Source organism: Platalea leucorodia, assembly GCF_965183815.1.
Source record: "Platalea leucorodia genome assembly, chromosome: 6".
NCBI lineage: Eukaryota > Metazoa > Chordata > Aves > Pelecaniformes > Threskiornithidae > Platalea > Platalea leucorodia.
In genome coordinates, this window is record NC_138828.1 from 40,520,964 (window position 1) to 40,535,892 (window position 14,929).

The following is a 14,929-nucleotide window of genomic DNA, read 5'->3' on the forward strand; positions in this document are numbered from 1 at the left end:
ACCAGGACTAGAAAAAAAATCAGAGGGAGGCTCTCCCGGAGGGCTGCCTGGCATTCGTGCGTGGTGCAAAACGAGGAACGGGAACTGCCCGCAAACCCGGCGGCCCTGCGCCGGCGTGAGGGCGGGGAGCGGCCCGTCGGAGGCGGGGGCTGCTCTGCTCGCGCGGGCTTCAGCGCGCAGAAACGTTGCTGTAAATCACAAATACGTGATTGACCCGTGCGCATGTACGGGGGCGTGTACCTATGCACCCGTATCTATGTAAAGAGAAACGGATGGTAAAATATATGTACGTGCCCATGCTTATTACTGTGTAAATATGTAAAATGCGTATCATACGTGCACATACAGCCGCACACGTGTGCCTCCGCGCGCAGGTGGCGGCCCGCCAGCCTGCCCGAGCACACGCGGAGGCACACACCCCTCGACGCCCCGCCCCCCGCCAACGTCCCCAACCGCCACCGCCCAGCGCGGGGCCGGGCCCGTGTCCCTTTAAGCCTGCCTCCGGCGCCTGACCACGTGCTGGGGGCGGGGCCGGGGGCGCCGCGCAGCCAATGGGGAGCGCCGGAGGGGCGCGGCGCGTTCGCGTCCCCGTCCCCGTCGGGCGGCTGCTGGCGGCGCGGCGCGTCGTGCCCCGTCCGGCGGGAGGCAGGCAGCTGTCAGCGCCGCCGGGCGGGCGCGGCCCCTCGGTCAGGTGACGGGCGGCCGCCGGGAGCGGCGCGGCTGAGCGGGCCGGCGCTGCCCTCACCTCGTCTCGCCTCGCCTCGCCTCGCCTCCGCGCAATGCTGGGCGGCTCCGCGGCGGCGGGGATGCTGCCGCGGCCACCGCCGCTCGCCGCCCGCTGAGCCGCTGCGAGAGGCGCGGCGGGGCCGCCGCCAGGGGCAGGGCGGCAGCATGGCCCCTACCCTGCTCCAGAAGCTCTTCAACAAAAGGGGCGGCAGCGGGGCGGCACCCCACGGCCGGGCTCCGGGGGAGGGGCCCGCCTTCAGGTGAGCGGCGGGGGCAGGGCGGGTCCGGGCTCGCCGGGGCCGGCTCCACATGGGCTGCGGGGGGCGGCCAGGCGGCGGGGGAGGCGGCGGAGGGGCCGGCAGGGAGCGAAAACATCGCTGCCCCCGGCCGCCTGCTGAGGGAGAGGCGGCGGCGCAGGTGCGCCCGCGGCCCCCCGCGGAGCTCCCCCTCCGCCAAGTTTCCGCGGGGGCCGGGCGGAGCGGCCCGCGGGGAGGGGGCACCCCCGGCCGGGCGGGGGGAGGCACCGCGGCGCGGGGCTGCCGCTTCCCCCGCCTTTCCCGCTCGTTGGATCTCTCAGCCATTTTATCTCCGAGTTGGAAGCGGCACGCTCGGGAAGCGTGGGGCGCCCGGCCCCTCGGCAGCACCGGGGGAGAGGCACCAGGCCTCCTCTTCCCTCGCCTTTGTATGTGATCGCTGTGAGAACTCGTGTGCAGGTCTCAGCAGCGCAGGAGAATGAAAAAATGGCTTAATCGTTGTGACCTAAATACACGTGCGCAGTCTGGTGACCCACTGAGCTTCGGGTACCTTTCGCTGCTCTCTTTGCTTGCGATATCGCGAATCCTTAAAGGTGATATTTAGTAGCTATCGCTACTTCAGGGCTCGAATATGTAATCTCTGTCTGATACTGAATTATTACTGTTTTCTACACCCTCGGGAACAGCATTTTGCTCAGGCTGGTGGTTTGGAGCTTTGTTACTTTTAGCATCTGTTCCGCTCACAAGACCAAAGCGGTCCTGGTGAGCACAGTGACTATCACATGCGTGCCCGGTAAGCCCCCTGTCTCTTTTTCTGTTCGGCATGAGTTGACTAGTCTTGTGATCAGATAACATACAGGATTGCATTGGAATCTGGGCTTTCACTGCTGAAAATGTTAAGAATGGTAAGGGAGGGGGGTGGAAAATATCTCAATCCACAGAGTGCCATAGTGCCAAGTATGAAAGATCACAGTCACGGAGCCATTGTGATTTCAAAGATGGTCTGTGTGGGCCATGGCCGTATGTGTGGCCAAAGTTGCAAGATCATGGTGAAAAATGGAGTAACATCAAAATGCCATTAGGCTATTTGGGTTATAAGGAGATTCCTTTAAAAATGGTAGGACGTGGTACTGGTGCTGCATTCATATCAGAGAAAGGGTGGTGAATTTCAGGAGGCTGTAAAGTCTATATGCTATACTTGCTAGTTACATTTTGTAGCACTTATTCACCGCATGGCTTAAATATTTCCTTTAATTTGAAAGAAAACAAATATGTTTTCCATATTTAAAATGAGTGGCAATTCCCAGGTAACTCTATTATTGTTGCCTTGTACTTAAGATCTTGCCAACTGCTCGGTATCAGAGACCAATGCTGTTAGTTCTAGTTGTAAGGTTATTGGATTTGTCAGGGATCGCCATGAAGGCAGATTCCTTGCACAGTGTGTCCACCATTAAAATTAGTAAGATTGCTCCATCTGGAGTATTTTGTGAGGTTAGGAATTTGATTTGTTTTCTTCTTATTATTATTCTTTTAGGTAAGATATTCCACACTCAGTTTTCCGTTTGGATAACATTTAAATGATGTGACACTTTAAATAAAAAACTGTTATAATTAAAATATTATTGTAGGTAATCATCACTCTTTTAATCCCCTTTTTTTCCCTCATTCCTTTGCTATCTGATTAGTTTTTTGCAAACTTAAGGTTAATAAAGTTATTTGAAGCATTTTGCATGTGGAGTTTTTAATAGACTTCCTGTTGAGCGGTAATCTCAGTTTGGAGATATGTGATTGGACCTAAGTAAAAGGGAAGACTTAATCTTTTGGTAGCCTCTGTAGTAAGTATATGCTGCTGATCACTGTTAGAGGCAAAGTGGCAGGATCATTTTCTGTTCTAATGGCAAGCCTATGTTTTTAAGGATTTTAGTTATTTTTATTTCCTCCTCGTGTTTTTGTTAGGTCTCTCCACATTCAGTATGTCTTGCTGCGTATAGCTCTCTTAAGCAGCCCTGTGAGAATTGCTATGAGTGTCTTGAAAGCCTGAGCATCTTCACACACCCTCCTCACCCAAAGCAATAGCAGAATCACCAAAAATCTCTTCAGTAGATAATACCTCCTCAGATTAACTTAATTTGACAGTTTTCTTTCAAATACGTCATTAGGAAGCTTTGTATTTTTTCTAGTCTTCCCAGAACACCAGGAGAAGTTCTGTTGCAGAAGGCCATCAACCAGGCTTGAGATTTGCCTGTAATGAGTACTGCCTATGCTTGTTCTGTTGCCCCCCTCCCCTTTAATGGGAGCTAAAACTTGACCAAATGTCGGTGCTGCATCCTCTCTTTGGCTCTGAAGAGAACAAGCTATGAGGTCCATGCTGTTTACCAGGATGAACTGGCACAGCCTCAAAGAGAGCAAAAGACATGGTGCCTATGGCTGAACGTGGAGCCACAGGGACTGGTTTCTTGGGTGCGCGTGAGCATTAACATCTTAATTTGGATCAGGAGCGCTCTTTTAAGAAAAACCTCTCAATTGTCTCCACTTACTGCGCTTTGGCTCGCTTAGCCAAGTGGCTTCAGTGCATAAACTGGATTCCCATTGAACTGAATAAAATTAGAAAGTGTGCTCCAACCACTAATGGGCATTCAGCCCCTGGGACCAGACTACAGCTGGTCAAAAGTAAAACCCCAGAACATGTATAGTGTGGGTGTCAGGTCCTTAGCACTAATTAATTCGCTCTGTGGATCTAGTCCTGTTGGGCTGCACTACATGTTCATGTAAACACAACCCTCACTTGCTGGCTGAGGAGAAAGTAAACATGAGGTATAGATGTTAATGCAGAGCTATTAGGATAGCAGGACTTTCTACTGGCCTGTGCCTCCCTTCAAAATAATGGAAGTATGAAGTGGTAGAAGGGTAGTAGTTAGAATTGTAGAATATCTTAATTCTTTTTTAAAAAGAGAAATTACAAATGAGCTGGAGAACAGATGGGTATTAGTGATGTGATATTGTATTTGTTCTAAGCAGTTTTGTACACAGATCTTCAGCTTCTGGTTCCTATTACTACTGCTTTTTGCTTCCCTTAACTAAAAATATCTGTATGTGTGCTTGTCTATATATTCATATAATGCATACATAAAAATATACATGTATATACACACACCTTTTGACAGAGACATTTGAGTGACTGTAGTTCAATATATTTCTTTTTAGCCTCTAACACTCTGAGGAAATTCTAATTACTTTGTATGTGAGAAATGTGTATTTATGTGGGTAAATTCCCCTAATGTTTCTTATTTCCTTATCAAATGTTACTTCCCTTACAAGATTGATTTAGAGTAGTTTGTACAGACTTTTGGAGTGCTACCAGGGTCATGTGCTTAGCAGAATGGTAGCTATTACTGCAAAAACAAAGCATCCTATTTCCCATGAATTTTAAATTTTAGGGATTAAGTAGAGTATTTTATAAGCACATAGTATCTCATGACTAGAATGTCTCAAGTGCTAAGCAGGTATTTGAGTAAGGTGTTGGGGGATGGCTTAAGGAAATGGATATGGGTTGCAGATAGTTTGACTGTGCTTAAATTTTCAGCAGTTCCTCTGTAATTGTGTTTACCTGATTTTAGAGTGAGATTTCACATCAGTGCTTTTCTGTACTTTTCAACATGAAAGACTGACATTATCCTTAAGCCGAGGGCTGAGGTTTCACACTGGTTTCAGTCTTTGTTAGCTTTTTTTTTTCATGAAGTGCCTGTATTCAGGGATGTAAGAATGAAAAGAAATGCCATGGAGTTCTTGGAAGACTGTGCTTTCACTACTGAATGTGCAATTTCTACATTGCAACCTCTGATGAAATTTCTTTGATGTTGGTACGTTTAGTGAAAGAATGTTGTAAAACAGGGAATAACTTCATTTAATGTGGATTCTATAAAAAAGATTGTGTTATTTCAGCTGTGTCTGAAACTTGGAAATGGGATGTTTCTTCAGCTTTAAGTATCAGCTGCTCCTTCTGGTGTCTATAATGGAACGGATGTCATGTTGTAACTGCAGGATATCTATCTGGTAACAGTTTGTTAGCTTTGGTATATGAGATCATTTGTTTGGCAGCTGATACTAGTAATTCTTTTGGTCATAGCGCTGAAATGCTTGGTGAGATCCTACTCGCTAAGCATTATTTCACAGCATTTATTACCAGTCTGGCAATGTTCCACTTTCTGAAAAAGGAGAGAAAGCGGTAGTGAGCTTTGAGTCTGCTTGCATGTCAGTTTGTTATATCTTTGTTAAAATGAAACACTCCTCAATAAATTCTTGTAGCCTAATTGGGTTTCTCTTGAGCTTCTTGCAGCTTTGTAGACATCCACACAGCAGTAACGCTACTGAGCACCCATGTGCGTCTTTATACATGGAAATATCATTAAACATCTGGTTGTAAGCCCTTCAAAAAGCATTTGAAAGAAAATCACTATTTTATATGCTGTAGTAAGGGCGATGCAGCCCAGGGCGAGATCTGAGCACGGGGGCGGGGAAGGTTAAACAGCAAGTCTAAGCCACGTACCTCTTCACTGACAACTGAAGGTGAGCCTTAAGGTGCAGTATTATACTTCTGCTCTGGCATTAGCCTTTCCTCAGTAATGAGAGCTAAAGAGTAAGTTCTGCAGAAAGAGATTTATTACAGTCTCACTCAAGAAGACACCTTAGAGAGGAAGTGATTGAAAGTATGGTCTTTTGACACGGAAACCACACTTCCAGCCTGGGGCTGTTTTGAAGGAAAGCAAACAAACCCCAAGTCCTCTGGCTTTTGAGCTTTGCAGGAACCAAGGCCATTCTCCCTCTTAAGTTGTTTTGATTTCCCTTCCCCTACATGCTTCTGTCACTGAACAACCTCTTGGCTTCCTCTAGCTTTGCTCTGAGACTAACTCTCATTCTCTCTTAAAGTTGCAAGAATACACCCCCTTCTTATTTCTTTTTTCTTTTTTTGCCACAGATGGCTAAAAAACTGTGTGGAAATGCATAAGCTACTGACGTTCTGAGAGGGATGGATGTACCTTGGTTATTTAATTTAATTCCATGAAAAGATGCATTCTTGCCTGACTGATCAAATTGGTTTTGCCAGTGGGTTATCTTGTTTCTGATTTACAAGTAATTTATCCATGGGGCATAACCAGCTAGTAATGCATTTCCTACACACCTGACTCTAAAATTGATCTGCAGTTTGATAGTAGGTGTTTAATTCCTTATTCTTAGGGTACTTTTGCTGCTTACATGTCCAAAACTGGGTAGGTGAGTACTCTGCCACAGACTATGCTCAGTAGAAAGTGATTTGAGGAACAGTAGCAACAGAAAGCCTTGGAGCTACCTTCCTGTGTTGGTAGCACAACTTAAAGCAGAATACACTACAATCTAAAGCAATGATGCTAATGCTGTGGGGGAATAATTGTCTGTTGACGTAAATGGATTTATGTGAGTGAGAAAATAGAGCTGCTTGGGCCTGAAAAATGTGGACATTAATTCGTAAAAGCTGAATTCGTAGAGAAACTTTTTAAATGCTGATGCAGAGCTTTATTGCCCGTAGAGGCTGGCTTCATGTAAACTTACATGAACTTCGTAACTTTTCTTATGTAAACTTAGTTGAGGTAGCAGAATAGCTTTGTTAAAACTTGAGAGGAAAGGAAGATGGAAAAGGTTTGACAAGAACCTTGTAGTCATTAGTCATCATGTCATCCCCCTTTGACATTGGGGGATGTGGGTGTTCCAGTGCATGGTAGTGGCCTTTTGCTGTAGCTTTGGTCTGAACAGTGAGTAACAGCAGACCAAAAGCCCAGAGAGAGTAGATGTGACAAAATAGCTGGGGGTCAGAGGGGCCAGAAAATGGAGTAATTGTCTTCATAAAAGCAATTTATTTCTTGTTGTGGCATTTCAGTAATATTGAAGCTGCTGAGGACTTCTTTTGCAAAGAGAATTCTTTGGATTAATACTGACTACGTGTGCTACAAACCTTGGTGACATACCTGTTCCTTTAGGTATTCCCTCTGACACTAACAATCATGTGCTTTCATCTGTAACCTACTTTGCACCTTAGTGATGTTCAGGCATGATGTCTGAAGAGAAGGCTCCGTTTTAGAGCCATGTGTTGTGTTTTATATTTGTCAACAGTTATTTCTACTAAGTACACCCTCGATTAAGAGCACACCTTTGTCTTGCATGCCGCTTAGACAAAGTGTTGTAAGAAGAATGCTCTTATACTATCCTAATTATCAGTATTTGCTATGTGAAGGTTTCCATGGGTACCCTTGTTAGGCAAAAGATGAGGAATGCAATTCTGTAGGATGGTGGTTAACAGGCTTTCTAGAGGGAATAAGAGAGAAAAGGAGGACTTTGAACTGGATACTTCTTGTGTGAAGACAGCAAATGTGCCTGCACCTTTGCATGCGTTTCCTGCGATAGTGTCGGATTACTACCGATCTGACTAACAGGCGTGGACGTGGTTGTCACCTTTGCCTGTCATGAATCATCTCCTGCCTGTGCTCTGCCTCTACTTCTTAATCTTCAGGCTCAGGTTCTTCTCCATTCTGCTTTTTCCATATCCTGACAGTGGTCGCTGCCTTTCTTGCCTCACTCTATTTGCCCTATTTGTATGTGTTTGTCACTTGAATGCTGTAGCAATGTCATGTTTTTATATACAAGGCTGAGGTCACAAGACAAACTTCGGCACAGACTGCAAGACAAAGCGTTCTTCTGTGACACTGAGAGGACTAGCTTAGGAGTTTGTTATAGTGCCTCTGCCTTCCCTACTTCAATTAGGGCAAGTATGGGTGCTTTTACATGACCAACAGCCAAAATCTCTGTTTTGTCAGTCAGCACGCTTCCTGGATATTGGTGAGATTCTTAGAATTGTACTGATAAATGGGCATGAGGGTTTTACATCACACTTGCTGCTGTTAAAACTGACTCATGATTTTCCTTCCATAGACTGCGCTGAAGTGAAACTTGAGCTGTGTGTGATGTAGTTACTGAATCAGTATGGAGCTTTTTCTGCAGCATGTTCTCACTTAATGCAATACGCTTCAACTTTTCTCCTCCAAGGTACTCAGTGGAGTTTCACATGTGCTAATGAAATCAGCTGTATTAAGTAAATAATCTTGACAGTATTTATTTACTTTTCTAATAGAGATGCTAACAGGCTGAATTTAGCACTAGCGCTTTCAAATTAGAAATGTGAACCCTTTACTGTAATATCTGATCTGAATTCTCTCAGTGCCAGGAGGCACACAAGGCGCGAACATCGTTCTTCCACTTCGATCGGTCTGCGGCTGCGTGCTCTGGAGTCCCAAGGGCCACAGCGCAGTCTTCTGTTGGTTTTTTCCTCAAGATATGACCGATCCAGTTCCATCTCCTCCTCCTCACTTCACTACTGATTTTCGCCATCTCTGAGTTGATGCTCGTCGTTTCTGCAACTTTTTATTTTTTTTCCGGGAGGAGGTAGTTGGCCTCCTGCCCAGCCCCCATGACTTGGAGGGCCAGTGGATTTTCTGTCAGGGTGGCCTTCCCTTAGGCTGTGTTGGTTCATGGTACCTTCTTCAATTTTATCCGGTGCACCCTCCAGAGAGGGATCCCCTATCCACCACCCAGGGGACGCGCCTTCTAGCCGTGCAGCCCCAGCCGAAGGTTTACTGTAATATAGTACTTTATATTTTATAACGAAGTCAGGAAGTTTCTTACATAGTAACTCTTAGCTTCTTACATAATGACTTTTAGCTTTTATTGTCATTAAGTGTACTGACTTTTATAAAATAAAACAGTGGCTGGAATGAACTTAGTGCTCTGGATTTCTGGTCAGGTCTTTGCACTGACTTCTGAACCCAGATGTTGTCCAGCACCTGAAATTGCTCAACTTTTTGGCCTGGGTATGTGAATGCACAGCTTCAGGGGTACAAATCTCAGTAGAGTACATTAAATGATGTTTTTGAAGGAAACCTCAGAGAGAATGATCTACAAACTATTGAATACATAGTTTTAAGCACGTTATTCTTACATTGTTGTTCTTTCACTGAACGTGGATCACTTTATGGATTTTAATATAATGTAATGTTAAAGACCTCTCTGATCTGGAAAGGAGAGTTATGAAAGTTTTTTAAAATCTGCAACTGAAAGGAATTAGCTTATGTTAAGACAAACTTTTGTGTCTGTCTTCTGTGTTTCTATGTGTGGACACATGAACTCGTTTAACTATTGCTGAACAGTTGAGTGCCCGTGTCCATCATCTTTCCTTGCCTTTCCTTTCCTATTCCCACAAAATGACCTTCTAAAATCTTCATATTTAACAATCTGCTCTCTAACTTGCACTCTAAAATGAGCTGTGCTTTCTAAGACAAAACCTACTCTAGGAAAGGTCGCGGGCCTTTTGTTTCTGAAGTCCTGGCTTGTTTAACATGACTGGGTTAAACAAGCTGGGCAGAGACCTGTTAAGCTACTGGAAAGGAAGGTTGGTGACCTGTGGTGCAGGCACAAGGAAGAAGTGAGTTAAGTGCAGAAATCACTTTGCCCAGCTGTACAGCAGCAGGGGTTAGTCCGTGTGTGTTAAGGCTCTGGTCCTGGCATGTGGCCGCAGTGGTGCAAGATGCTATTGCCTTCTCCCATGCTGTGCTGAAATGGACTATTTGCTGGACATTTGTCACTTCCACAGTAGCATTGATAGAATAGAGAGTGTTGGAGCCCTCCTCATTCATGTCTGTGTAAAGGTCAGTGATATAACCATCTCTTGCAGTAGTTTGTGTTAAGCTGTTAGACTTCATGAAGAAATGGTTATGGAGGGCTCATGTGTTCTAGTCTGCAGCTGTGTTGAGAGGGCTGGAATGAAGAGCTGGGAATTGGTAACCACTTCAGTTCACTTGGCAGACAACTGTAGTGACATGCATCTGAGCTCTTACTTGATCTTGGCTTTTAGCCTGGGGGAAGGTTACTCTCACATGGTAGCCAGTAGAAACATCTTCAAGAATGCCAACCTCTGCCTTACCAACTGTTAAGAGTTTCTAATTAACATCAAGTTAAAGAGTTGGAAAAATTAACCCTCTCTGTTTATAAAGATATTTATGACATCTGGCTGTGGATATACAGCATGCTTACTAAGTGCTAAAACCATTTCACATATGATTCCAAGTTCTAGAGTGAGTGAGTAACACCTGATGACTTCAGCATTTGGGAGACCTGAGGATATAAGTCAGTCATCCACTGTGGACTAGATCAGAGTACGGCTTGGTTTAGAAACAATTCAGGTACTAAATGTCTTGTGTTCAGATGTTCCCGTGTGCAGTCTTACAGACAGGAATATGTTTGGGAACGCTTTTGAATGGAACTAGGAAAATAATGTGTATTTGAAAACTAGCTTTTTCTGTTTGTCACTTTATGGTGGCACTTGGTGACTGTAAAATGCCTATGTGTAGCTGGACTGGATAATGAGTCCAGGGTAGGTATGCAATGGAGAGGAAAATGAGAACAGAACACCGTATTTTGTAGTGGACATGGGTTTTTCGAAACAATCAGTCAACTCAATGAACCTGTGCATACATTGACACTACATCTGCCTGATTTCTTTGGTTTTAAACAAAGAACACCTGAGTAGAATGTCAAAGATGACTTGAACCTCTGAATTAAACTTTGTTTACTTCTTAAAGAAATAATTGTATATTTTTATTGACATGTGGTGGTGTCATGTGAACTAGAAATCTGATTGAAACAGTGGCTTTTCATTTGCAGTACTGAAGCACTAAAAGTTGGCTAGAGTATAGACTTCATTAGAGTTGTATCCTTGGGCCCTGTTTTGACTAGAAAAGAAAGTGAGTTTTGTTTGTTTTTTAATGAAGTTGTCCTGAATCTGTAATTGTTGAGAAGGCTCCTAGTGAGTCTGCTCTGGTAGACTTCATCTCAGAAGAATGTCAGGTCCATTATAAAGGACTTTCTTATACAAAGTTTTACTGGGGAACACTGAAGGAGCTTGACCAATTCTTACCTTCTCATGAGGAGAAAGGTTTCTAAATAAGTAATTACTGCATAAACTTTCTGACTGACATTTTAGAAATTATGCTTTGTTTTTATCACTGACTCTTCAATGTGTAAAGCATTTTCCTGTTGCATGACAAGGTTGCACTTTACTCTTTTTTGTGATTTTTATTTTTTTGTGTCCAGATGTTTCATGACTGACAGACTGCTACTTGCCAGCCAAATGTTAGGGTGTCACTGGGTGTGGTCAACTGTAATTATGTATCAATCTGGCTGTATAAACTTTTAACTCTAATATAATACCAGTATTTTAGAGAAAAATGTTTAGGATCCTATGTAAGTAGTTAGAGCAGTTGGCCTGCTTTAAGCAAGAGGCTATTTCATAACTTAATGACTATTTATACAGTCAAAGTCCTACGCAATTGGTGGTAAACAGAACGTAACTCCTTTGCATAGTGTCTTGCAGTAAGTTTAGGTTAGCCCATGCCAGTCAGCTGTAGGACTGTGGTTTGTTTGGTTTTGTGTGTAGTCTTTTTCATTGGGAAGGTATTATGGTACGAGTGCTTTAACTACCCTGATCTTCTGTATGGGTTCCTAAGACGTGGCTCCTCCTTCTCTTTCCAGTGAAACTTGAAAATAAATCTATGTAAACCTTCAGGATTCAGTGCTGGTTACTGGAAAGCTACCTTCAATGCTGTCTACAAGAGAGGGTTAAGGAAAATGTTTTGGATGGAATAGACAAATTATAACAACAACAACAAGAGGAGCAAAACATATTTTTGGCTATAACTAGTGAAAAATGCCGGAGCTGACGTTATATCCATCTGTGTTATCACTTAATTCAATCTAAGTCAGGATTTCCTGGCATTCATCTAGACAGGCGATGGACTTTGCTGTTCATGCTATAGCAACTTTTGGGTGATCAAGCATGGCTTCTTGTGTATGTGTTCTTTCCCATATCCTTGCCAGTTGGGTAAATCAGTAAGTTTTCATGAATATTAAACATACTTAGTTTTTCTTCATTCCCTTCCTGATTATTGCAGACTAACTTTTCAGTTACAATCTCTATTTTAAAAGAATCAAAAACTGTCTTGCTCTTACAACATTGACCATAACCATTTACAGAGGGCTCACCAATATTATGTTAGCTGATCAAAAAAACCTGAGCTGCTTCAGCTCTCAGCACTGCTGGAGAGCCATGTCTGATATCTTTGATTTCATATATTATGACTTTGGGAGGATGCACTTAGAACCAGGCAACTTTGATTCCCCCCCCAAATCATACTGCTGAATATGCACTTTTGGCTTAGTTGAAACTGATCCTTTCTGAATAAATTTCCCTTGGAAGAAGGGCATGGGGTCCCTGGGTAGCGCTTGCCTCTAGCCCTGCTTGAGAGCATTCTCTTGTGTGGTGGGAGTGCGTGTTCAGAACATGGATGAGGAGGGGATTTGCAATGCTTTCTGCACCCCTGGAGAGAATACCCTAAACTTCTTTGGCTGTAAAGTCTGGGAGAGAGTGCCATGTCCTCTGAAGTTTACAAAGCCTTCTTGTGAATCTAGCCTTTTCATAGCAGAAGCGGAGGAAATTTGTAATGAAATTGTTTCTTTTAGTGTGTGGGTGTGTTTAGTTACTTTGAGTGAAGGTGTTTGTGTGTGTTTTAGCAAAAGGAGTATTTTTCAGCTAATTAGAAAAAAATCGGATGGGGGGGCAGAGGGAGGTGTTGAACACCAAACAATGTTGTTCATCTCTGTATCAGTTGGCATTAAGATGTATTTACTTATGTCTAATAAATAATATTGTTTCTTAGTCATGGGTGCTTTTCATATTCTAAAACTGCTCCTTTGAACAGAGGCTTGAAAGCTTAGAGCTTAAAGTATGGACTTTTGTTATGAAATAAAAAAAAAAAATAGGGCTTTACAGAAGAGGGAGAAGGAACAGGAAAGAGCAGGCAACCAAACCCGTGCCTCAGGATACCGCCCCTAAGGTGTGGTGGTGATGTCTGTGCTGGCCTGCTCATTTACGTAGGAGATACTAATAAGGTCTGAGATCCGTCAGTACTTTCATACAGCGTTGAAATGCAACAAGAGCTGATACAGTGTTATAAATACCAGATTCTGCCTTGCGTTATTGCTCAAAATTCTCCTTCAGATGTGCAATGTGTAGCTCTTCCTTCTGTTCAAGAGAAGGTGGGGAGAGGCAGAGGCAGTGAAGCTGGTAGGATAAGAGATTTCTATTCATCTCATTTTCTGGCAGAGGCAGTTCTCAGACGTGCCTTGGCAGTGTCTGTATTTAGTAGCTGTGTTCCTGGACGCTGGCCCAGTCACATGGCGCCGCTGGAACAAGTGACATGGGAATGATGCATTAGCCGAGACCCGGTGCTGCGTGCCAGAGGAGGTGGGGTGGCCCTGCCGGCCGGGTGGCCTGCGCCCCAGCCCTCAGCAGAGACGCTGGACCGAGCACCGCTTGCTGCTGTCCCGCTGCTGCTGTTTGGCTCAACCTGTTTGGCTCCAGTGAAAGCTGGAAGTTGGTTACTGGAGGTGCCTTTAAAAAGATAAACAGGAGAAGAAAAAAACCCCAAACCCTAAAGAGCATTAAATTAACAAGTAAACATTCAGTTCTTTGAAATTATAAAGATTATTACTATGAAACAACTTCTACTAAGTATTTGACTTAATTTAGATAACTGAGCTCTCCGAGCTGTTAGAAGCTGTGTGGGTTAGGGGGGGAAGTGGGGTGGAAAGGGGAAAGTTGATTAAGACTAAGGAAGGCTTTCTGTACTGAGGAAAGGACTAGGTGATAGATTTAGGGTGCTAACCTTATTGCATACTTCACCTTTCTTTGTTTAAAGTCCTAGTTTAACAAAAATAAACACACTTAATGGTAAAACACAAATATATGCACTTTTTCGTGCAATTACAAGTCTTGAGCTCTTCTCTTTGCTAATGAGGAATTCTGTTTCTGGGGCTAGCAGCTAAGAGCACTGTCTCTGTCCTGTTTATGGTACTACTTCAAACACATTGTTCTTGTTGGGGTTTTTGTTTGGCTAGTGGTTTTGTTTTTTTTTTTTTTCCCTTACATTATCACTGAGACACTGTATGAAACCTAGCTCCCAAACCTCTGACTTGTAGATAAGCCAATGAACAGTCAATCCAAACTTAGGAAAGTTGGCTGAGTTGTGAAACACTGGTTTAATAGTCTGTTCTTGATGTTTGTGGAAAGCTGATGTGTGCAATTTATGTTGACTTTAACTTGTATAGATCTGTTTGTTAGCCTCTATCAGGTGTGTGTGGGTTTTGTGGTCATTTTGTGTGTGTATGTCTGTGTGTGATGGTATTGCTTTCTAGCAACAAAGATGATGAAAAATGCTTCCAGCCTTGCAAATATCCAGTATTTTCTCCTCCCCTAAGCAGGGAGTCTGTGGAATTCTAACTTTCCAGTGAACATAAATCCAATGTTGTTTTGCTTTTCATACAGTAACATACAGAATTATCTTTAAAAAAAAAAAAAAGTAACCTTTCTGTACAGTGATCTGATATCGAGAACTTTATTTTTCTGCACCAGAACTCTTTCTACAGGAAAACCTAAACTAAGAGAGAGAGAGAGAGGGAGAGAAGTGCTACAAATTACATGTTCCTTCACTTGTTGCGTGACTAATCTGCAATGTATCCCGCCTAACTTGTGTGAAACTAGTAACTATGTATCATGCTTGAACAAGGTAGTTCATCTGAGGTTAATAGTGCTTTACCATATTAGGACTACTTTAAATCATGGTGGAAAAAGAATGTGGTGTGGCATCAGTGCAACTCTTCCATATCCGAGGTTTTAAAAAGAGGAGGAGCAATGCAGGGTAAATACTTCAAATTGGGAGGGAGGATGGGAACCCGCATTTTCTACATAAGCTATTCAACAGACTAAAAGAGGGAAATTCATCGTTAAGCAATCCAAAATAGATTCCACTTCA

General features: G+C 43.6%; 1 protein-coding gene across 2 annotated transcripts in view; it reads left to right on the plus strand.

Annotated features, from left to right (window-relative positions):
* Positions 1-881: 881 nt before the first annotated feature.
* The window catches only part of FNIP2 (folliculin interacting protein 2), a 51,377-nt gene continuing 37,329 nt past the window's right edge, over positions 882-14,929 (plus strand). For both annotated transcript variants that reach the window (XM_082316081.1, XM_082316082.1), the window contains exon 1: positions 882-986. In XM_082316081.1, coding sequence (XP_082172207.1) covers positions 892-986 — 95 coding nt within the window. In that variant the 5' untranslated portion in view covers positions 882-891. The remainder of the gene's footprint in view (positions 987-14,929) is intronic.